The following is a 23,924-nucleotide window of genomic DNA, read 5'->3' on the forward strand; positions in this document are numbered from 1 at the left end:
CTTGATGTTTGCAAAGTCTTTGGCAAGGCACATCCCTCACCACTTTTCCCATCTGTTTCATCATGTTTTCACTGTGTAGATTCTTCCCTTAGTCTAATACCACAAAATGGCTCTGGGGCTAACAGCATTTTTGTACAAAAAATGTTGAAAATGTGCTAAGTAAGGATATGAAAAGTGTGTGTCCTGAGTTGTTTCACTTTCATGTGCCCTCCTTCCAAGGGGATGATAAAATTATATTCTAAGGCTGTATGTTATTGTCTTTAAAAAATATTGATAACTTGCTCGTTCTTGTAGAATCTTTGGCTGAATGAACTTTAAAATGTTGATTTAAACTGTCTGTGATTTACACAATATAGTAATGAAGTTTTCTGTCATCAGCCAATTGCCTGCTTTGATGAATAACAGTTAGTTGGGAACTGTTTACATCCTTCTGAATTTCCTTTGAGATTTTCTTGGAGTGAGAAAGCACTGTCATAATCCTGAAGCAGAATCCATCTATTTCTTGCCTTTGAGGAAGTTGAATTTTCAGTTGACTTCAACTGAAGACCCTTTCTCAGAACTGAATAATAAGGTATACTGATGCATGGTATACCTAAGATCGAAAGCGCTTCCTCGTCTTGTGAGTAGGATACCATGATTGAGATACGTGCAAATTGACTTATTTTGGATCTCTTATCCAGTAATTTTTATTTGGCTTCAGCTATGTCATGCTTTTGAAAGTTACCAGTGCAATTAGAAGTCCAGTCATTTCACAAGAAGGGTTGACCCTCCAAGAACAGAACTGCTAGAAGTAGTAATTCTACTGCAACATCAACACAGACTTTGTGGTCTGATGTGTGTTCCTGGATGTCTGTCCAAAGCGATCCCAAGAGTTTTCCTGTCAAAAACACCCTTTCAGAGTTGTCCTGGAGAAAAAGAGGGAGATGCATTCCAAATTCAATGTTCTGTGTCTCAAGAAAAGAATGCATTCAAAGGAGACAAATTTCCTGTGTCAATTAACAAGATATATTTCTGATTCAGAAAGGCTTGAAATGGTGTCCACTGAGTAACTGCTTTTTGGTGGTTTCCCCCAGCCTTCAAGAGTTGATATAATGTTGGGTATGCCTAGGTTTTCATTCAAAATAAAGTTTGAGTTCTTACGTAGTTGTGAATTCCAGGGTGGTTATTTTTTTAAAAAAGATCTTTAAATGCTTCTGCTGTTTTGCATATCATGAGGGGAAATCCTGAAAACTTTAAAACATAACACTTTTCAACTGTTGAGATGCAGTTGAGAAGAGCCTAGGACATGGCAGTGGCAGATGACTGAATTAGTCATGTGCTTTCTGGAAGTTGAAGGCTTTAATTTCTCTTTTTTTTGCATTTTTCTTTGCTTGAGGAGCATGTAACTTCGAGAGGAAGATCAAATATTATGAATTTCTAGTGTTCTGTTTATTAGTGCCATTAGAAAAGCATAGGAGAAAGAGAGAATAACTTCTAAGGTATGCACAGTGTTGAGAAGATACCAGACAAAGTGGAAGTGCCGTTATATGTGACTACATGAGGTAGGGAGCTTAAAGGAGGAAGCTCTGGGTAAACTTTGTGTAGGTAGAAAACATCTTTATTAAGGAAAGCAAACCTTCTTTGTACCTAGCCAAGAGCTGAGAGTGACATCTTAAAGTACTAGCCTTCATAAAGTACTGTGCGCTAGCAAAGTAGAACATCAAAGAAATGTTTTTGCGCATACGGAGGACACTTTATCCCCAAACACCTCCTATTAAGCCTACAGTAACATGGAACTATGGCAGTTTTGGCAAGCAAGTGACAGAGACTTTAGGTACCACACATCAGTGCTGAGATGTGTTGCTGGAGCCCAAGCAGCTGGAAACACTTCTCCCAGACGCACCATGGACTAATTACCTTTTCTGTTCTGTCCCTGCTCTCCTCTGCCTCCCAGCAGCACTTGTGGGTTCAGAGTTTTGAAAAAGAATAAACAGTGTGAAAGTTCTCTAAATCCAGAAAATATGATTTAGAGACTATCTTTGCCATCGTCAACTAATAAAGGTTTAACATTTGAGGATGTTTGAGGCATCCCTGTGCTGTCTACCAACCTGACTCTTGCATTATGGACCCTGAAATATCCCATGCATTCCTGGATTTCTTCTTTTATTTCCTCTTTATAAATGTTCACTCTTTAGAAAATGACCACAAACATTTGCTCTGATACGTCACCTATTATAAAACTTTCAAGCTCAGTGTGTAGAAGGAAAGATGTCAGATCTAGGGAGAGGCTATATAAAGGACAGATGTTTGCACTGACTCAAATATACAGTGCTTAGTAGTTTAATCCCTTGGTCCCTGTGGGATAGACAAGTTAATAACATCTCCCTTTTATAGATGGGGAAAATATGATGAGGTAAATAAGAGGATATACTTAAGATGTGCATATATAAATAACTCAAAGACACAAGATTTAATTTAGACCAAACTACTAGAAAAAGTTGCAAATGTTCAGTGTTTGTTTTGTGGATGAGGATGTTCATAACTACATCAGACAACATTAAGAATTTATAGCATAAATATGCTTTGGGCACAAATCAATTAATAACTGGCAAAGGACCTAGCAAAGCACTTTCTCTGTGAAGGGATTATTCTGAAATTGTGCATGACTATATTTCAGGCACCTTTCTTTTGTACCTTCGGGTATCAGTCACTGTCAGAAAATAGGAAACTCATCATATCTGGTCTATTGATTGTCCACAGCCGCAAGTACTTAGTGCAAAACCAACCTCTTCTTATCCAGTACATTGTGGTACCTTCTGAAAACCTTCAGTTTTCTGGGTATACTAGTTTGTAATAAAGGAGTATGTATGCTGTATGTAACGCTCTGTGCTGATTCCCAGGCAGCTGTAGGAGAGAATGGTATTGCTTTGTCCAGGTGATTTATGGCAGTTGTTGGCTCAGAGCTCGCACCATGGTCATCAGTTACAAAAAGTATGTGGTGTGAGGCCAACATTCATCACCAGTTTACTAAAATGTTGCTTAATGTTGCCTTGTCTCCAAGGCAAATGACTTTACATTGTGGATAGTAGAATGTTTCAGCTGCTGGTAACACATTGTGCTTGCATGAAGCTTTTTCCATTCATATAATTCCAAAACTGTCATAACATAATGACTCTAGATAGTCCCCTTGGGAGCTTTTGTCAAGAAAACTGCAGCTTTTTCCCCCTACAGTCTAGGAATCTAGTGGAAATTTAAAAAAAAAAAAAGTTCTCTAACAGTGGAAGTTCCCTGAATTTCCTGGTTAGGTCTGAAGGAAATACAATTCTTGTACAAAGTTCATCAAGCAATAATATAAGCTGTTTGTCAGTATCCGATGTTGGACTTCCTTGTAATTCCTGCGGAGAATATGAGCTCTGTGATGGTTCATCTGCTGACATAACCATCTGTGGTAGTCAGTGCCTGGGAAAAGAAGACCTGTTTTTCAGTCCAAGCTCTGGATGGAACAGCCTTCAGTTCATGAGCAGAAAAGCACCTGAGAGTGTGCATTTTGTTGAAGGATGATTTTTTTTGTCTCTCTCGAAGATAGAGGGAGTTTCTGGTGCTATTTGGAGAACCGTTGTCACAGCACTTTTTGAGGCACATCGTTGGATGGTTTGGTTTTGTATATAAAAGGACTTGAGCAGGGTGATTTGAAAATGTTCAACTTTGAATTTGTGGTTTGTATTCAGAGGGAGAACCTCTTTAGTTCCATCCCTGATTGCCAGCAAAATGCGTATTATTGATTCCTCCAAGTCTGTAGGATTGATAAGGATTGTCTCCAGGAAGTCTTCATTTGGTTTTTCTTGAGGACAGTTTCCAGGTAGCTGTCCTTGTCCTCGACGAGCTTTAACAGAAGCAATCTGTGAAGCTTGCCTAAACCAGCAGAAAGAAGTCAGCTTTTGGATGCAGCTCTCTGAAGGTGTACCTATAGTCTCAGGATAACATTCACAAGTTCTTTTGTCTTAGTCCTTGTTCTCTTGTCTGACGACATCATTCTTTGATTTCTAAGATAGGTTGACTTTTATTTGCAGGAAAAGGGAAGAGGGGGGATTCTTTAGGAGCCTAGAGAGCTTTGGCAAGGAGCTGTCAGGCTGTCAAATGGAAAACGGTTGCTTAAGACTGTCCCTCTGATCAAAGCAAGCTTTATGCTCTCAGGAAACTTTTACATCATTGTTTCTGTGTGTGTCTGTCGTGTCCCTGTAAAAAGGATTTTTATGTTTGTCCAGTTCCTCAGTGATACACACTTCAATTTTATTACATTTTCTGGTGCTTCCTGTGTCTATGAAGATGCTGACTTTACAATTACTTTCCTAGACTGTGCCTTGAGGCTGCTGCATAGAAAATGTTCAGCTAATCTGTTTGTCTAGAGCATCACTGTCCTGCTGGTTTGTCTGGAAACCATTGTCGTGGCTTTATGCAGACCGCTATTACCGGCATGGATGTTAAAGAGCTTGGGCCCGGCTTTGAGCAGGAGGTTGGACTAGAGGCCTCCAGAGGTTCACCCGAAATTAATTTATGTTATGTAATAAAGAGAAAACCTGACCCTCAGAATGTCTCTTTTACTTTCTAAATGGTGTGAAGGTTTGAGTTACAAAAGGAATTCTTGGCTAGTTAGTAAAGCGCATGCTAATTGCCTACCTCTGCCACGTTTTTGTGGGCTATCAGCAAGTTCACAGCTGTAGCTGAACAAAAGAAAGGAGCAGTGCTATTCTGGGAGAATTTACTCCATATATCCCATTGAAGGGATCCTCTAATCCATTTACTCCAGAAATGCAAACACAAATTATTTGATGGTTTTACTGAAGTAGGGCCATGTAAAGAGGCAAATGGTGTGTACTTCTAATCATGCGCCCCCATGCTCTAAAAGTCTGCTTCTATGTTTTTTCCCTTAAACACATCTCTCATGTTCCTAAATATCTCCCGGCAATGGTGTTTTTCATTAGGGGCTGATTGTTTGGTCTAGTTAGCTTCTCCCTTTTTTACCCCCTTGATGGTCTTTTCTACCTGTCCCCTGATATTTGTACATGTGCCTGGGGTTTATTTCTTTTTTGTCTTAAAGCAGGATAAACGTGTAGTGCTTGTGTACCTAGAGCTTCTCACCCTTAGGAAGTGCAAATGTACAGGTTGCCCATGGCTCATGTTTAGTCGGAAGTGATGACATACTATAATGAAAAAAAATCTATTGGGTAATTCTGCATCAGTTTTGAATTGAGCTCTTGGCCTTTTTAACTTTTAAAGAAAATCTTCTGTGTCACTTGGTCTTCAATAATGAGGGATATCAACAAAAAAGTCTTCCATCAAACTCTTTGAATTGGTTCAGCTGTTGAGGAAATATGATGGAGAAGGTGTGTTACTATGCCTGTTATCGTCCAGTTGGTGAATATTATCATGGGGAACAAATACAAACTAGTATGTCAGATCTTCCTCTGCAGGGGGAAAAAAAAACCAAAAAGAGTTGTGGGAGGAACAATGCATTAATTTGTATTGAAGTGAATGGGAATGAAAAATTTGTCCTTATAATTGGTAGATTGTCATCTCTTTGACTTTTTTGAAAAGCTGTGTATGTAGTCATTTTATGTCCGCAATTGTTTTCAGTGGATATTTTCCTGTTGGAAAAGGATTTTGTGGTAGCTGCTCATGAAAGTAAAACTTCATTGTTTGCTAGTAAGTGCTAAAGTTTTTACAGGTGTATTACTTGACTCCCAGGTGAAATAGTCCTTATTTGCTTTTTATTCTAACTTTTTTTTTCCCTTTTCTTTTTTTAAAGAAACGATTGAAAGCAGCAGAAGCAGAAAGCAAGCTAAAACAGGTGTATATACCCAACTAGTAAGTATCTTTTTGTTTTTTCTATTTCATTGTAGAGGGTCTGGTATAGCAGTTTCCATGGCCTGCAAGTATTACGTATTTGCTTTAATTACATAATGAGAGACATAGTTGAACAAACATGTCAGAGAACTATTAAATTAGGTTACTAACATAATGAACCTTTTGCTGGTGCTTGAATAGGCTTGAATTCCTTTGTATTTTATCTGAGTTAATGCTAACCGCCCTGATGCTGATAAACAACTAGGAGGCCTGTAGAAGAAAACACGATAGCTTTAGTAGTTCAGCGCTGGCTAGAACAAAGCAACAGTCCTCCCAGTATGCTTATGCTGCTGCTCATGAGTGTGTAAAAGACAAAGCTGTTCCCACACGCTGACCTTCCACTTCTGGAACACAGGGTATTTCCTCCATGGGCAGCTGAGGACTTTCCCTTTGGGGCTTTCCTCATTAGGATGCTGTGCTGTCATGTTGCTCATTTCCTTCATCCTGTATAATGTTCCTGTCCTGAAGCAACCGTTACTTATCTTCTAATTTTTATTTTTATACGGGCTGGGAGCTGGGGACTTGGTAGCAGGTCAGCATGGTCGTGAACAAAAGGGTAGCTAATTAACTACTCAATATTATATGTTTTTTATTAATTTTTGTCATCAGTGGCTCGCCAATGTGTGGTTATTTCCTCATGTCATTTATGTATATACAAGTTTATATATAGATCTACATTAAAATTTATATATAATGGTATATAATATCTATAAAAATATAAATATATATATAAATTCTTAGTAAAATGTGTTTCTTTTCTTACATTTCCTCTGCATAACCTAGTCAACAGCTGTTATAGGGGAGAACCTTAAATCTCCCCTGTCCTTTCTTTTTTCAGCGTTCACTCCCAGATACGTTCCCCTGTGTATTATCCCAAATAACTACTTTAGTCTTTTATGCTGTCTCCTTTCAAATATTTATGAACTTCTACCATGGGTTCTGTTACATAAGGCAAAACCAAGTTTTACATATTTAGCTTGCAAGGCAGTCCCTTATTTCTTCTGAAAATGGAGGATCCCTGATTTCTTTTTTACATTGAAATATGTTGATACCTCTCAGGTGAATTTACTAAATATTAGATGTAATATTCAGAGTAAAACCAAATATATTTCTTGTCATGCAGTTTTTCAACAGTATTGCTTTTTGTGGATGGTGTTACTCTGCAGGGGGACACCGGACATCAAATTAAACATGAATTCATAATGCGATAAGCTTGTAAAGCAAAAGCCAATGTAATTTAGACTGCGGATGCAAAAGGATATTGCAGACGAGAGAGCCTCTTAGTCTTGCTGTTGCACTTGGATTATAATGTATGTAGGTAGGGCTTTGTATTTGAAAGGTTATGGTGATCATTTGATAATGGCTGTCTGGAGTGATATCTTATCCCTCAACACTGTATCTCGGCAAGATAATTCTTGTTGCTATCTAGAGAATACAATCAAATCAGCAACTTACCTCTTTACTTCAGTAAAAGACTTCTGTCTCTACATGTGTGGTTTCTATTTTTATCTCTGACTTTGATTTCCAGTCACGGTTGATTTTGTGAGTGTTATACCTTAGCTTACATACTGTTTAATTGGTAAAATGGGTGTAAAGTTTTCCTCCTTCAATATCATTTCATGTGTATCAGAAAAAGTTGCATTTGCGTACATTACTTATTTCATCCTACGTGCATGCTTATGCTGCTTTTTTTTTTTCCTGCTATTAATACCTCCAAATTTTGCAACAATTAAGTGTTTCTGAGATTTGTTTTGATTATTTCTACTGAAGTTTCAGTACAAGGTCTGGCACATAGGGAATATATTGCATCTACATTATCTTGTGACCTAGAAGGTGATTATATTCTTGGCTTGTAGTAGCAATACATGGTGTAGGGATCTAAATATCAATGTTATTGATTTGTCCTTATCGTGTTACTGAGCCCATTCCTGTTTCAAGGCTTGAACCATAATGATCCACTTGTCACCTCAAAAATAAATTACTTGATGTAGGCTGTCACAAGACCTATGCAGAAGCATATCAGCTGATTTAACGAAACCTATTCTAACAATAACTGGTGTAAAATTGTTTGCAAAGAGAGACCCAGGAGGATATCAGACTCAAACAATTTTTTTTTTTTTTTTTTTTTGGTCTCTAGCTGTCTTCCACTGATAGGACTCTCGTTTGTTTCTGTGATGTTAATAGGAAAATCTAGGGAGAAAGGAGGAAAATAATATGAAAAACAATAGGAGGCAGTCTTCAAAGGTTATTTCTCATGTCATATACATACTATGCAGTAAAAACTAACAGCTTTACATGAAGCTTTAGAGTTGATATTTTTTCACTTAAGAGTGTGCCCCAAATTTATAATGTGGGTAACTGAAGCATGCAGGGAACTGATGTGAGGTTATCAAGTCCTAAACCAACATGCTAGATAGCGGAAAAACATTTCTGTCCTAGATATTAGACAAACGTTTCTGTGCTCTTTCTGAGAACAACCCTGGTTTTGGAACAGACATTAGTAGTTGATGTGACTGAACCCAAAGTTTGCATGGATGGCTTTGTTATGCATTCCTTAGGTTGAAAAGTGCTAATGTGCTTTCCCGGTGAAAGGAAAAAGTATAAAATCAGTTGAATTCTGCATTCAAGAAATACTGAAAAAAGTCTTTTAGTTGTTTTCTGTAGCAATTTCTCTGTCAGTGGAAGTGGTGTTAAATAAAGCAGTAGCAGAAGCCTGAATTACGCAAAGAGACTCCATGTTCTTACATGCTTCACATCCTGACATCCACCAGTGTGAATGCAGGGCTCAGAGATCTTTCTTGTTGCCGATGTACTCTGTCTCTTTCTTCTAGTGTGTACCCAAACATACTCCTCAGGCTGTCATGGAAGTCATATTCTGGTTTTACAAATCTTACGGGCATCATAAGTACTCATTACTTCCTTCTTTTTGATGATGGTCTGGTTGTATAGCTGATGCTTTTGGGGATTAGATTATCTGCAAATCATCAAGGCTGAGACATACAATTTTACGTGGCTTTTCTCTCTTTTGCTTTGATCTAAGTGATACCAGAAGGGATAAGAACACAAAGGGAAGAAAGAAGTGCTCCATACAGCCCTCAGTCTCCAAAATATAAATTTTAAATTTACATCTGTAAATTTAAATTAATACATTCTATTTACAGTATTTTATCTGAGAATCTCAAAGCACTTTTAAAACTGCAAATGGCACCTCACAACACTTATAAAGTAAGGAAATATTATTCTCCCTACCCTGCCTCTTTTTTTAAGCTAATAAGGAAACTGGAGGAATAGGCCAAAGTTCTGGATGACTACAAGGGGCGGCTGCTTAACAAGCTGAAGATAATTTCTTTATCTGTTTCTTAGTTGTCCTCTGCCTGAGGAACAAGACTTTTTTTTCCTTCACTGTTAAATTGTGCAGAGGTCCACTGCAGCATGGAAAAATTAAAAGTGTAATGCTGTTCTTTCTTTTGTAGCTGTACTTGTTAAAATGGCGATCTCCAGCATTTTGTTGGAGAAAGCTTCTCATTTTCAAAAAGCATTGTTTACCAGTCATTAGACCTGTTCTTAGAATTGGGTATTTACAGTAGCCTGGAGAGTTGTGATGAGAACTCACCTCTCTGTTGTCTGGATTAGATGCCTTAGAGGTAAGTGGCATAAATGTTCCTTACAAAGGATTAAAAATTGTTCTTATTTCTGAGGCCTTATTTCTTAATTGTTCTGTTACATCTAGCACCACCATGGTTTCCTGAATAACAGGAAACATTCACTGATGGTATTAAGTTTACAGTTATGTTTAACTAAAATTTTGTCTCTATGCTGTGGGTCAAATGCTAGTTAGTCACATAGTGAAGGGATTTCAGTGTTCTGCAGGGCTCAGGATTATCTTCAGATTGGGTTTTTTGGGCAGGGGCTTCAGTCCATGATGGCTGGCTTCCAGTGCCGCCTTTCTGCATGTGCTTTATCACCTTAATCTCTTTGGTTGAGACTAATCTCCTGCAGAATACAGTACAGAAATCTGCACTTTGTGATCCCTGTTCTAGTATAACTGACTGCTCCAGCATTATTGAAACCCATTTAAAGACTTCCATTCCTGATGTAAGAACTGGAAATGATAGTTTACCGCGCCATCAGTATTCTCACTACCTTATTTGCATCTTTCACTTCAGCTTCATTAATTGCCTAATGATTCATCCAGTTATTCATCTAATTCTCTTTTTAATAGCTGTAGCAGGCTTTGGTAATATCAAACAAGTTTAATTAACATCTCATCAACAATTAAGAGCTTTTTGCTTCTCATATGAAGAAGACATTAGCTGCCTAAATTTTATTGTTACTGCCCCTGTGAAACTTGCCCTTAGCTTTGGAATGGCACACTTTCTGGTGCTTGTTGCTGCTACATTAGTTGTACTGTTCCAAAATCCTGAAGTGAAGTTACTGCCGTAACTACAGTGTGACAATTTGGTGATCAGCTCTCACCCATACATCCCTTTCACTTGTGTTTGGAATACAAGTTTGCTGAGGGTTGTAGAGAGGACACGAGTGTCAGGCCATTGCCCTCCTTTCTGCACATGATCATGTGCATGCCAATGAGTGCAGTCTTGTTCTCAGCTTACCGTTTACAACCAGAAACATCAGGGCTTCCCGCCATGCTGCTCACAAAACCCCAAACCTTTTTGTATGCTTTACTGATGGATTTAAGACTCCTTTGCTGCATTTTTCAGAGGATAAATAAATGTATAGAAAGGAAGCAACGTGTCTGATGTTGAGCCGTAAGACCTGGAGTGGAACCTTAGTTTTCTTTACTTCAGTCTTTTGCTCTGTCTATTGAGCAACGCTGCTTGTAACAGCGTGCATCTGTGAGGGCTGTTTGTTTTACAGCATCTTGGTAATGTTTGCACATGGAGTTTGCTAGTGAATCATTGGCAAAAGTTCTTTTGCAGCAGGTTACTATAGTGACAACCCAGAGAAAATGCTGGGTAGCATGAATGCACCCTCTTTCAACTTTTCCTTTGTTAAATGTGTCTGCAGATCTCCTGCCATCTGTGGTGTCAGAACTTCGTGCCATTCTGATAAGCACCCTGAAACACTTTAAGCCTTGTAAGAGCCGGGCAAATTAATAAGCAAAAGGAGAAGAAAATCTAATCAGGCTTCTTAATCTAAATGCCTGTATTTTTTTCTCTTCTCTGCTTCTTTTGGACTGTATACAGGCTCCTCAGTGTACTGAAGGAACGAACTATTTACAGTGTTTCGGTGCCATGTAGCCTCCTAAGCTTTCTTTTCTGCAGAAAGGCCCTGAACTTTACAGCAAGGAGCACCATCAGATGCTATCTGAAGTTTTTCTGAGGCTGGGCAAATACTCTCTTACCTCCTTATGCAACGTGTGTGTGGTTCTTCTAGGTCATTCACAGCCAAATCTATTTTGTCTCTGTAGAAATGGAACTTTACTGAGCTCTGTATCTCAGTACCTGATCAGACATTTTCAAATGAGGAGAAGGATGACCTTCTGGCTTCCAGGGCAGTGTAAGCTTTCCAGTAGCATTTGGGTTTGTTCTGGTGCTGCAAGGGCCAGTTGTCTTCAGAATTCAGTCACTTGGAACTCCTTTACTTTCAGGGGTCATTGCTGAGAATGTGAAACCCAATATTGATGCCCCATTAGAAAGAAATTTAATTTGGCCATATTCCCACAATGCTGTTGTTGCAGTGCTAGCCAGGGTGAAAAGTAATAAGTATTCTGGGTCACTGAAATCGCTGTGATTCCTGCGTGCAACTGATGTGTAAGAAAATGTGTTTTCAGAAAGCCATTTTAAGATATTTCTGCTTGAATAAGTGGGTTCAAATCATGGGTTTACTAGTTGGAAATAAAAGGAATACGCCCACTCCCTTCAGTCTTCAGGTGAGAGGGAATATGAGGGAAATGTAATCGGCACTACAATTTGGACTTATGTTCAGAAGTTGCCTCTAAAGGGTGCCTGCTTTTTGTTGCTTCTATAAGCTGAGCTCCTAACAGCACCTGGGAGTCCTTGCGTGTTTTATAAGCTCCTTGTGTGTTCTTCTCTGAAGCTTCTTGTGTGACTTCTTCCATCTTCCCCATTCCCCAGAAGTCCTGTCCCTGCAATATCAGTTCTCTGTCCTTGTTCCCTCCTATGCCAAGGGTTTTTTGAACGCCTCCTTTTCTGCCTCTGACACCTCTTCCTCTGCAGAGATTTTGTACTATTCCATACTGCGCTCTATGCCAAAGTTTTATTTGCCCTTCCATTCTCAGCTCCTGGCAGTAGCTTCCTCCCCCCCCCCCCCAACACTTTTAAGGGAGTATATGGATGAGCTGGGGTGATTCAGATGTCGTTATATTAGAATGTATTAGTGACAGCCATCAATGCATTTCTTGCTCTGCAGAAGTTAAGCTTTCAGACTTTTTCCATTTAGTAGAAACCTAAATGCTTTTTAGAAAAGTGCGGACCATAGTTTAAGACTTGCCAGAAGGCTCATATTCATTAATATCGCTGTGTATATTGCCATGTCCAAAGATTTTGTTAGATGTGTTGGGTGAGCTTGTGCGAATGGTGGCTACATGATGCAAACCTTTGCAGTAAGACAATGTGGAAATATTTATGACTGCAGTCTAGGGTTATCTTTCCCTGAATAAGGCAGAGGTTAATCTTTCTCTATCTATCTCTACTGCTCCTTCCCCAAGGCTTCTTTTTGGAGATTCAAGTAAAATATCACTCATGTTGAGGATGGAGAGAGAACTGTAGATAAGATCTTTTTGTCACCTAGATTAGAATGTCTGGGATAGTGAGTACAATACTACCAGGCCTCACTGGTTTATTGTATTTAAATGGGTTTGAACTCTTGAAAATGGCATCTAATTATTATAGTTATTTTTATTATTGGCATTATTTAAATATTATTGGAGACAGTCTGTTCATGGAAGTCAGACTGCTGGTAAGTACAGCTTGTTCTGGAAGCCAGACAGCGAACGAAATTTAAATCCTAAGATATTTTGGGCCATATTTTTTTAAGTCATGTAGGAAATTGCATGCCTCAATTAATGTTTGTCCTCCTTTTTGCTTTGTGTTTTAAGTAACAAGCCAAACCCCAACCAGATCAATGTAAATAATGTCAAACCAGGAGTGGTAAATGGTACTGGAGTACAGGCACAGAACACGGGAGCAGGACGGGCCTGTGAAAGCTGTTATAGTAAGTGACATACCGGTATGGCGGTTGTACATAGTGTGAGCAAACAGTACTTTACTGTTTGCAGTACTGCAAACAGTAAAGTAAAAGCTGTGTTGTGGTGGGGAGATGGGAGAGAAGACTTTGGAAGGGTGGGGAGGACAGAATTTGACTTAGCACCATTTAAGCTAAGTGGGTGGGTTTGGGTTTTGGTGGTGGTTTGGTGTGGTGGTTTGTTGTTTTTTTTTGGGGTTTTTTTTTTTTTTTGAGTTAACTGGTGTTACAGTGGTAAATACAATTATGAATTACATAAGGGGGTAGTTAGTAAGTGTCCTATGTAATTGCAGGTAGCTATTGAGCAAAGACTTTAATCACCAAGGTGTGAAGTTGACAATTTTTTCATAGTTTTTTAGTAGATTAGATTTCAAAATATGTAATATCTTTGTATTTGATCTGCTGCCTGGTATTAATATACTGAGTCTTAATAGTTGTCTTCCTTTATGAGAAGCCTTTAGAGATGCTCGCGTGTAGGACTGTGTGAGAAGTCAAGTCACAGATTTATCTTACGTTCCTTAGTTGTAAAAATTAATGTATAGGGAGTTCCTGAAGACAATCTCCCCTCCCTCTCACACGGTCTGCAAATTGTTATCTACCCATCTTGCAAAAATGAGAACTTTGTTTCATTGGCTGGAAATTTTCCCATCCTACTAGTTGTTTTTTCTGTTCATGTTTTAAAATGGTTTTATATGTGTAATTAATTTTGCTGAAATCACAAGCACATGTAACAGTGGGGATGACAGTGAAGTCGTCATCAGGTTTCTAAGATCTGTTTGAGCTTTGCGCTGTCTTTGTGTGGGTTTTCTTTTGTGATAGTTCTAAAGAGAATAAGCTCTGAAAAGTGATCCTGTTTGAAGATATATATAATTTCCACCTTTGTTATCTCTAGCCACACAGTCTTACCAGTGGTATTCTTGGGGTCCCCCTAACATGCAGTGTCGCCTCTGTGCATCCTGTTGGACATACTGGAAGAAATACGGTGGCTTGAAAATGCCAACACGGTTAGATGGGGAGAGACCAGGACCAAACCGCAATAATTTGGTAGGTGTCTTCAAAGCAGACTGCTCCGTGCTGTTGCCTGGAAAGCTAGATGCCATGATATCTAAATAATTGTTCACCGTTCTTAAATATTTAACAGCAAAATGAATGCCTTCAGCCTCCATTGTTGTTCTTGGGTTTGGTATTTCATGTCTTGCAGAAGCTGGCACCTTAACTTCAGCTGTCAGTAATTTGTTGCCAAGTTCTGCCCTGAGAAAAAACCCAACATTTGTTTAGCAAACTAGCCATCAAATGCATGGGCTAACTTAATGAAGATGGAAAAAACTGAAATGCCAGCAAGTGTTTCTAGTATTCGGTTTCCATGATTTTTGCTGTAGGGGGAAGAGGACTTTTTTGTTTGTTTTTTTCCATAGAGGAATTCATTATTTCCTGAAACCTGTTCCCTTTCCCAAGGCACATTTAACATTAGATACCCTGAATAGCTAGTGGCTTTTTATAGATCCCTTATCTTGTTTTTCTACTTCATTCTGTTTTTTTTAATTAACCCTCCTTCCTTTTGGATAGGTTTGAGTAAGCATTGCATGTGCTTATTCTGTTTAATTTTTCCCCTTTTATTTAAAAACTGAAATTCTCAGAATTTTTCTGAATTTCATGGAAGTTCAGTCTGGAAGCATCATACGTTGAGCTGATTGTAAAAAAAAATAGCTGCATCACGCGTACAGAAAAATAGTGCACACTGAACTTTAGTCTTAATTTCTTTCCTCTCTCCTAGAGTTTGCTATCATTCCCTTTCTATTGTATTTCTTTTGTCTAGCCTCTGTCCTTTCCAGGCTTCTGTTTGCCCTGTGAAGCTGCCTAATTGCTGAGATAATTGCCAGGTTTTATCAGCCTTATACCTCTTGTTTGTTAATTAAAAAGTATGTAAATAGTCAGAGAGGGGGAAGTCTTGTTCTTCCCAAACTGAAATTTCCTCTTATTTTTGAACTGTGGGCAGGTTTGAGATAGCAAGATACTACTTTCATGGTTTTATTGGTTGACTTAGCTGCTTTTCATGAAGAAGATACTGCTTTTGCTTTCTGTAGTAGATTAGATAAATGTCTTTCAGTATTGTTCTTTATTACATGCAGTGAATATTTGACAACTCTGTAAATGCATTCATTGAGTTCAGAGTAAGAATTAAAACAGAAATTCTTGCAACTTTGAGACAAAAACCTTTTGGATGCTGTAAGTTTGCTTTGGGACGTGAGTTTGTGATGTATGTTTTGGCCATACAGCTACTTTTTGATTTTTCACTCTTTTACAAATGCTTTGTTATAAGGAGTTTGCATTGTATATCCATAGTAACTCTAAGCACCCAAAGTTTGAGAGTCTTTCTGTTGTTAGATATCAGTTACCTGATAGCATCAGGTAACTTCTTTAGGTCTGGCTTTTGGATCCCTACTTCAAAACTTGGGATAGCACAGAAATAAATACTTCCCTGTGAAGAGAAAATGTTTACCTTTGTTTTATCCTTTGAGATATTTTGGAAGAAACTTTCAAATGTTGGTGGGTAAGATTTGGGAAATGGGGAATAGCTGGGCCGAAAATATTTTCATCTGTAATACTGTTTCTGTTCTTATGTCTGGGAATCAGTAGTTAAATGTCATTTTATATGATATTCTTTCTCTTCTTTAAAATCATACTTTCTAATAATTATTTTTTAGAAACCATATTTATTTTTCTTTCTTTCTAGAGTCCTCATGGTGTGCCAGTACGAAACAGTGGGAGCCCGAAGTTTGCTATGAAGACACGACAAGCTTTCTATCTCCATACAACAAAACTGACAAGAATTGCCAGACGTTTATGTCGAGATATCTTGCGCCCTTGGCATGCTGCAAGACATCCGTATCTGCCTATTAACAGCGCAGCAATCAAAGCAGAATGTGAGTGGTGATGTAGCTGGGACCTACTTGTAAAGGACCCCTTTGAAATTCCTTTCCTATAAAGTTGGCGTTGCAACTTCTTGAGATACTGTCTTGCACATAGCTAGTGGTTTCACAAAATCTAGCTATACTTGGAGAGCATTCTAACTGATTGTAGGCTAGACAAATAACTTTGAAAATGCATGAGTTGTTTGTTTTAAAATATTCATGTTGGCTATTACATTTAGCATTCTGCATTTATGTCCTGTTGCCAAGACATGCTTGCAACCTGTAAAATTCCTCTTGATTAGAAAGCTCTTTCAGGACATTCATTTAGTTTTGCTAAAGTATCTAAGTGTATTTACCCTCTAATTACTTTTGTTTATTTTACAGGCACAGCACGTTTACCTGAGGCATCAGAAAATCCATTGCTATTAAAGCAAGTGGTTCGAAAGCCTTTAGAAGCAGTACTCCGGTATTTAGGTATTAAAACCACCAAACGTAAAAACCCCAAACACAACCCCCAACCAAACAAGAAACCCTACTAGCTAATTCTAATGATTTCTTTTTCCATTTTGTTCTGGATTTAGATGCTAGTTCTTGATCAAAAAACAAAGCATGAAAACCTTCCCATGAACTTCTCCTTTTTCCTTTTCCTACTTAATTTGTCAGACCTAGTGGCTCAGCAGTCTACTCTGGGCTCACAGAGCTATATCATAAACTTTGTCAAGTGAAGGGAGGAATGTGTTTGCCCTGGCCTTCGATGCATGTGGGGACAAATTAACATCTGCTAATAGAGGCACAAACATAATGTTTTGGGAACAATTGATCAGTCCACTGTTCCAATTTTTGGGCTGCCTGGAGGCAGTTCTCACAGTTGGATGTTCCAAGAAGCCTCTTGGGTTTAGGACAGTGCTGTGTCCCACAGCTTGTGAATCAGTTGCTCGCTGTTCTGTGCTTAAGCTAGGCAAGGGGACTATATTTCCATTCTTTACTTTCTTCTTGGTTCGAGTTTGTTTGGTTTTTGTTTTTTTTTTTTAATGATTTTCGTGAGGACTTGGACCTTGTCATCTGATCTGTGGGGGAGTACTGAGTAGCTCTGTCCAGGACGTTGGTGTAAGTTGTAGGTGCTGGAAGAGGCCAGCTACGTGACATGCCAGCTCTGACTACAAATGAGTGCGAAATCATTTTCCCTAGTGCTGCCAGGTGCTAGAGATACCCTGAAGACATGTCTCAGGTTGTTTCGGCAGTCTAATGTGAGTCTAACCACAGAAAGCTAGTTTGGACAGCGGTACTTTGAAGGCTTCCAGATTAACAAGGAAATTGATTGCCTTTTTACTTTGCTAAGAAACACTGGGGTTGATATTATGTTTCTTTGAACACTTTTGTTGATTAAATATTGTAAGGCTCAGGGTTTATTAAATATTTACTGCTTCTCCGAGTGTTGTACTTCTACTGTATACTAATGAGATACACAGACTGAGAAACCTTTGGTTATGTATAGTGCAACCAAATAAAGGGAGAAGCTTTGCTGTTGAATAAAATCCTACTTTTAATAGTTGTACAGAATGTAGCAGTAGGTTTTGAGATTTCATTAGCACTCTGTCAGGGTCTCCATTTGGCTGTTGGGCTGGGAGAAGAGACTGAAAGAAATGGAGGGATGCTGATGGACTGTTGAGAATGTATTTTTGGAGGTGTTGTGTGCGGTGTACTTTAACTTATATGTTACATGGCTGCTGGCGCTGCAAGAGAAAAACTTGGTTGAAGCTCCTATTTGCTGTTGCTTGTAACTTTCTCAAAATCTTTTCAGTTGAACAGTGTGTGCTTGATCTCTGCCTCAGCCAGAAGTTTGAATTCAGACTCTTTGTGTGTTCTTTATGGTGGTGCTTTGAATCCTCACTTGTTTGGTCAGTTTAGAAATTATCTTATTTTACAAACCTTGCAAAACTGGCAAATTTGTAATTTCCTCAGAGTTTAAGGATGTTGCATGACTGCCCAAAGATGGCTTTTAATACAGAGCAGCCTCCAAATGATCTCAAATTGTCAGAGAATAGTGTTTTGGAAATAGATACAAAGTGCTTTTGTTATCAACTCTTATTTTAGGATAATGATATGTTACAGTGAATATTATCACATTGGTTTTAACATCTTCAGTAGAGGTGAATTCCTAAATATACTTAAAATGCTTTATATAAATAGCAATCTTCAGTCAAAATTATTGACTGAGATAGTTTGTATATAAAGGGAGGTATACTTGGTCACCTTGGAAGTTTGTAGGTTGTTTTCAGATTTATAATTGCAGTATCTACACTAATTAAAAAACACCTTGCTGTTTCACAACAGAGTCTCATCCATGCCCTCCGAAACCAGATCCTGCAAAGAGCTTGTCCAGTTCTCTCAACAATCTGACTCCTGCTAAGTTTACACCTGTTATTAATAATGGGTCCCCGACTATCCTGGGAAAAAGAAGTTATGAACAACACAATGGAATGGATGGTAAATATTTTTAAAAATGTATATAGTCTGTGTAGGCTTTTTCTTCTGTCCCTTGAGTATACAAGGAGATTGTTTAAAATATAGCCCTTTATATAAATTCAAAGTTTCTTATTCTTGGGGGGTGGTAGTCTTGTTAATTTTTTCCTTTGTAAAAATTAATTGTCCCATTTCTCCTTCTGGGTGTGACGTGGGGTGTGTACTGAGTGGTGCATGCACATAAAGCTACTGTGCGAGTGGCGCTGCCTAGCTTTACCAACCTCGCAAATGGGACAGTGAGGGGAAAACTTCACTTCAATATGAAGAAAACCTTAGTAGCTTTTCCCAGTGACGTTTTGTTTTTTCTTTTGAGGTTTATAGCTTTTTTTAGCCTCTAGGTAGTAGCTGTGCAGTTCTCAAGTGGCTTCATAACGTGGGGATCACCTAACTTTCAGCAAATCTACCAGAGGCTACATGCCATTGAGAGAGGCAGGCTGCTGCTTAGCTGAGGGAGGCAGACATGCCAGATCTGGCATGGCATAAACCTGCTCCTGCCTTGCGCAGAACCAGAGCATTTGCTTTTGTTGGCCCTGTCACTCGGCACCTCTGTACAGTGGAGTTTGGGCTTCATCTCCTCAAGAGTCAAAGGCAAGGGGAAGGTGTTTGAAGTGGGAGATAGACGCAGGGTGTTCCTGGCACAGACTCCAGGGCTCTATTCTGAAGAGTTGGTCTTGCCTGAGAGCATTGGGGAAGAGAAAATGCAGTCTTTCTCTCAGATGAAGATAAAGGGGTTTGTTCAAATAGTCTTAACGGGAGTTAGAACACGGAGGGTAGTTCTCCTTAGCAGGGGAAAGGAACAGTTGGCTTAACGGTGACTCTGAGCAGGGAGGGAGATACAGAAAATCTTTCTTATTTTTTTACCTTTAATTTTAATTTTATATATGGCCTATCTGAAATATAATTACAAACATTTGATATCTTACTGTTTGTGGTTTAACATTAAGAACTTTTCAAATTGCTGCTGTTCAGGTTGCTGATGTGATGTTTTTCTCTTTTCTGTTCACTTGTGCTCTATCAGGCAACATGAAGAAGCGCCTGTTGATGCCTAGCAGGGGTAAGACCTTGAAGCTGCGCTCAGCTTATGCTAGGAGAGCAAATTTTAGTTTCATCTGCTGGCTTGTCTGTGCTTTGTGGCTAATGAGTCTGTGTGCACCTTCTGTGTTGATGTCTAAGTGTTCCTTGGGTAACCATTTCCACCCATGGTTATGCTGCTCACCTTCCAGGCTTTTCACATGCAGATGACAAGTCGTACAACGTACTGAAGACATGAAGTGCCTTGTTCAGAATTGATTACTAATTCCTCAAGTTGAGGATGTGATGGTTGGTTTGAAACTAGGTGTTGTTTCACTGTTTGACTTTTAAGAAATCAAAGTTTCATGTGTCTTGAACTACTTTAAATTCACTTCAACCAAAAGAAATAGAAGACAGTATTCACATCGAGTCCCAAGTTCAAGCTTCTATATTTTCCACTGTGGGTGGACAGTCTCACCAGTGAGTGACTGTCTGCATGTTCACTACTTGCAGTAGAAATGGTTTTCAAAATTTACACAGGCTAAAAATTAATCTGTTCTGACTACTGAATAGACCCCAGAAGCTTTAGTGGGTGATAATGCAGGAAGCGTACCTATGATGTCACTTAAACAAATTCAATAGAACAGACCAATTTTGAATAGTTAGGATATACAAATGTCATCGTGAGACAGGCAAACACAAAACCTTAAGCTTTCATGTTACCATGAAATGGCCCACACTGCATGCTCTGATGTTAAGCTTTGTGTTTAATGGCTGAGACAGTGGATGACTGTTATCAATATTTACATGCATGCATATGTAAGTGCATGTGGAGAATACAATAAGAATGAGGACAGTGATTGTTCTACTGTCTTGCTCTCTTTGGGATTTTATACCTTGATATTGCGTTGCTGAGGGTTTTTTTAATGTGCTCTTTTAACTTTTGTGTTTTGGGAAGAATAACAAAACCCCGCTAACTGGTTCAGTTTGGCTTTCTCGGAAGCTTCGTCCAGTAGTGAGGGATGTAGGTGCAGAGTAGCTCACTGAATTTCCACAGCTCCTAGTGACTGCCTGCTTATGGGCATGCATGCTGCTCTCCCTGATGTATGTCCTCCTCAGCAAGGGGACTGCTGAGTAACTCAGCAGATGACATGCTTCTGAAGCTCTGAGATGTTGTGGCCCAAAGGAGGGAAGTGGAAGAACAACTAACCCTTCCCTCAGGCTCTCTCTGTGTAGGGCACTGGATTTGATAACCTGAGACCATTTCCTTACTCGAAATGAAGGATTCATGTTTTAGTGTTTTAAAACATCCGTCTGCTGGTATACATATTTGATTAGATACATTTCAGTCATAACTGTTGCTGGAGCAGTTTGCGAAAAGAAGATTTTGGTGAAGTACCTGTTTAGGCTGCTCGAAATACGTGTTTCTCTGAAGCATATGTGCATAGTTGTGCAGGGGCTGGCTCTCACCAAATACCTGCTGCTTTATCTGCTCTGTCTGTTCTCAGCCAGCCACTGAAATACTTGTAGTATTTGCTCCTACAACTGCTAGGTAGCAGAGTACGATTCAGTCCCAGAATCTGTTTACCTGCTGGGGTAGTGAGTGTTAACTGGATATTCTTCTGAGCAGTTCAGCTTAAACTTGTTGCTTGAGATTTATTTGTGAATGGAAGTTGTTCGTCATGCTGCAATTTTGACATCTGGAATACTTTCTGACCCTGGGTTGCTGGAAACTTTGCCAAGATAGAGAGGGAAGGGAACCACCTGCAAGGAAACAAGGTTTAAAGAACTTAGATCAAGATCTGCTGGGCACAGAGAAACAGATGGTGGAAGTTTGGTGGATCTGTTTCTGGCCTGTAGACAGTTTGTGTGCCGGTCCCACTTAGCACTGGTTCCCAGTTGCCTTGTATGTGAGCTGGTAATCTTTGCTGGCTCTAGGTATGGCTAATGCCAGTTTCCTGTGCCGTGCCAGAACTGTGAATGTGGTTATGAGATTTCTCCTTGACTCTGGATGGAGTCTTAACAGGCTTATTAGTGTGGGGGACTGCTGGTGGGAAGGGAGAGGAGGAGGTCAGAGGAGAGGAAGAGCACAAGTTGGAACCATTGTGAAGAAGGGGTGAACGGCAGTGAGAGTGAAGCCTTGTGACCAGAATTAAGGAGCCAGTGAGTTAGTATAAAAGGACTGAAGTAAACCCAGCTATCCAGAATGACTGATTTTTTTTTTTTTTATTATGACTGATCTATAAAAGAAGAAAAAGATCGATAAGAGTAAAACTGAATTGTTATAACCAGTCAGATTCTTCATTTACATAGCTCCTATTGATACTATGGGAAATTGTGAGAGTTTCTGTGTTGTTTTTATTTTCCCTCTCCCCTTAGCGATACATGGTGGCGCACTGGCTGGTTTAGCTTATTGTAGGAGTGTACTGTAAAGAAAAGCTGGTGTTAAGATGATGACTGCACGGAGAGGTTGAAAATATTTCTGCACAAATTTAGGTGCAGGAAGACACTTCGTCCACCTATGTTGAAATAGTTTTCAAGGAGATGTTGACCTACTGCAATGTTACATGAATTATCCAGGGTTTTTCTGGTTCCTGCTGATGTGCTCTGTTGGTGGCACCTGGAAGATATCTTACGGTTGGACAAATCACTGTCAAAGTCTCTGACCTGTTATACTGAACAGCTATTACGGTGGGCTTGAGTTGAAGTCTCTTTGCTGGTGATAACTCAGCACCAAAAGGCTTTTGTTACTTCCAAACTCATGGGGAAAAGTATGTAATACTGTAAATTATGGCTGGTTTCTGAGCTGATTGCATGTGATGAATTTGTAAGGCTTTCCTCATGGCCAGATTGTAAAGCAATATAAAATAAAGAAATTGTTTTGCAGGGTATGAGCCAAGTAGCAGCTTGTATTTTGCTTAGCATAAAGCATTAAGATCCATGTTTATACGTGTATATATAGGTGGTCAGATTTCTAAGGCATATAAATTCCCATAGCACCTGCTGCCTTTGTTTAGATTTAGGCTGTTTAACATTGCTGAAAATTGAACTGCTCATGTAGGTTTTTAGGTGTTCTTCAGGCAGCACTGCTGGAGGATTTTCATCTGAGGCTTTACCACCCCTTGGTATTTAGGACAATGGGTGGTCAGTAGTTAAAATTCAGCCCTCAGAAAAGTTAATCAGCGAAGTGCTTTGATGAATGTTTCTGTGTAAATGGAAATGCTTTTCCTAAACGTGTCCAAACAATGACTGAGAGGGGAGGGGTTGGAGATGGAAGACCACCTAGTCTGTGGGCAGATGTGGGTTGATCACGTTGAACTCTGTGTGAAGAGAGGTAGTAATGGGAAGTAAGGAAAGGCTGGGAAAAGGGGAACCTTGGCTGTGAGAGATCAAGGAGGAAAAGAAAAGCAGGCTGTTGTTAGTGGGCTGTGGCCAGAACTAGTTAAAACTAATTGTGGAAGTGTTGGAAATTGCTGAACTTAAAGATTCTTCCTTTGCAAATTTGTTCTTTGTTTGTTTTTTCTCTTGCTACTTTAACTCCAGCTAAGTATCTTTAACTTTTCTATTTCTGAATCATCCCTGCTTAACCCTAGAGAGCTGAACCTTTTCAAGCTTCGAATATGATTTGTCTGGCCAGGCATCTAGAGCTTCAACTGGTGCTTGAATTGCAAGAACAGGAAAATATTCTTAATCCTATCTCTCCTCACTACTTCCACTCTATTTTATAAGAAGGGTGTAGTCCTTTCATCTATTTTGTTTTCTTCTTCTTTAAATTGCATTGGAGGCATCATTAGGCATACAGTACCCTTCCCAGCTTTCCCTCATTATTAGATTAGCATGGACAAATTCCTGCAGAATCCTATTTTTGGAGCATGAAAAGTACATGGAGTCTCATAAGCTGTCAAATACAGTGAGATATTAAAAAATTAATTATTAGTTTATTGCATTTTCATTAGTGTCCTCGAGCTTGACTCACAATATTTGCCATGAAACTTCCTCTAGAGAGAACAGAGAGAGCATGTTTTATGTTCTGGACCCTGTTTACTTTTTTCCTTACAGCAAATCCAGTATGGGGTCTATGTGATACTTGTCTATGCAAATTCCTACTGGGAGAAGGGAGGGAGCATTGTTAGATTTTTATTTTTTTCCTCTCTCTTTTTATACCGTGTTAGCTTTCATCTAATCAAATTTGTTTTTCAGGGTCATCACGTACTCTAAAATTGGCAGAAAGAGAGAGAACATGAATGAGTAGCTGAAATAAAGGGAAGGCTTTTCCCAGCAACAAACTTGCATTGATAAAATGGTAGCTGATCGAATGCTGAAAATTGGAGAGGGTTTATAGAAGAGCCATGAAAACAGTGAAGGGAC

The 23,924-nt window shown here is 39.1% G+C and overlaps 1 protein-coding gene across 1 annotated transcript in view; it reads left to right on the forward strand.

The window, feature by feature from the left end:
• MTA1 (metastasis associated 1) overlaps nt 1-23,924 on the forward strand; it is a 66,171-nt gene that overhangs the window by 25,918 nt on the left and 16,329 nt on the right. Inside the window, exons 9-15 of the mRNA XM_082483515.1 lie at nt 5,786-5,844; nt 12,965-13,080; nt 14,003-14,154; nt 15,845-16,034; nt 16,407-16,496; nt 18,357-18,509; nt 19,564-19,599. Coding sequence (XP_082339641.1) covers nt 5,786-5,844; nt 12,965-13,080; nt 14,003-14,154; nt 15,845-16,034; nt 16,407-16,496; nt 18,357-18,509; nt 19,564-19,599 — 796 coding nt within the window. The remainder of the gene's footprint in view (nt 1-5,785; nt 5,845-12,964; nt 13,081-14,002; nt 14,155-15,844; nt 16,035-16,406; nt 16,497-18,356; nt 18,510-19,563; nt 19,600-23,924) is intronic.

Source organism: Vanellus vanellus, assembly GCF_965231255.1.
Source record: "Vanellus vanellus genome assembly, chromosome: 5".
NCBI classification, from domain to species: Eukaryota; Metazoa; Chordata; class Aves; order Charadriiformes; family Charadriidae; genus Vanellus; species Vanellus vanellus.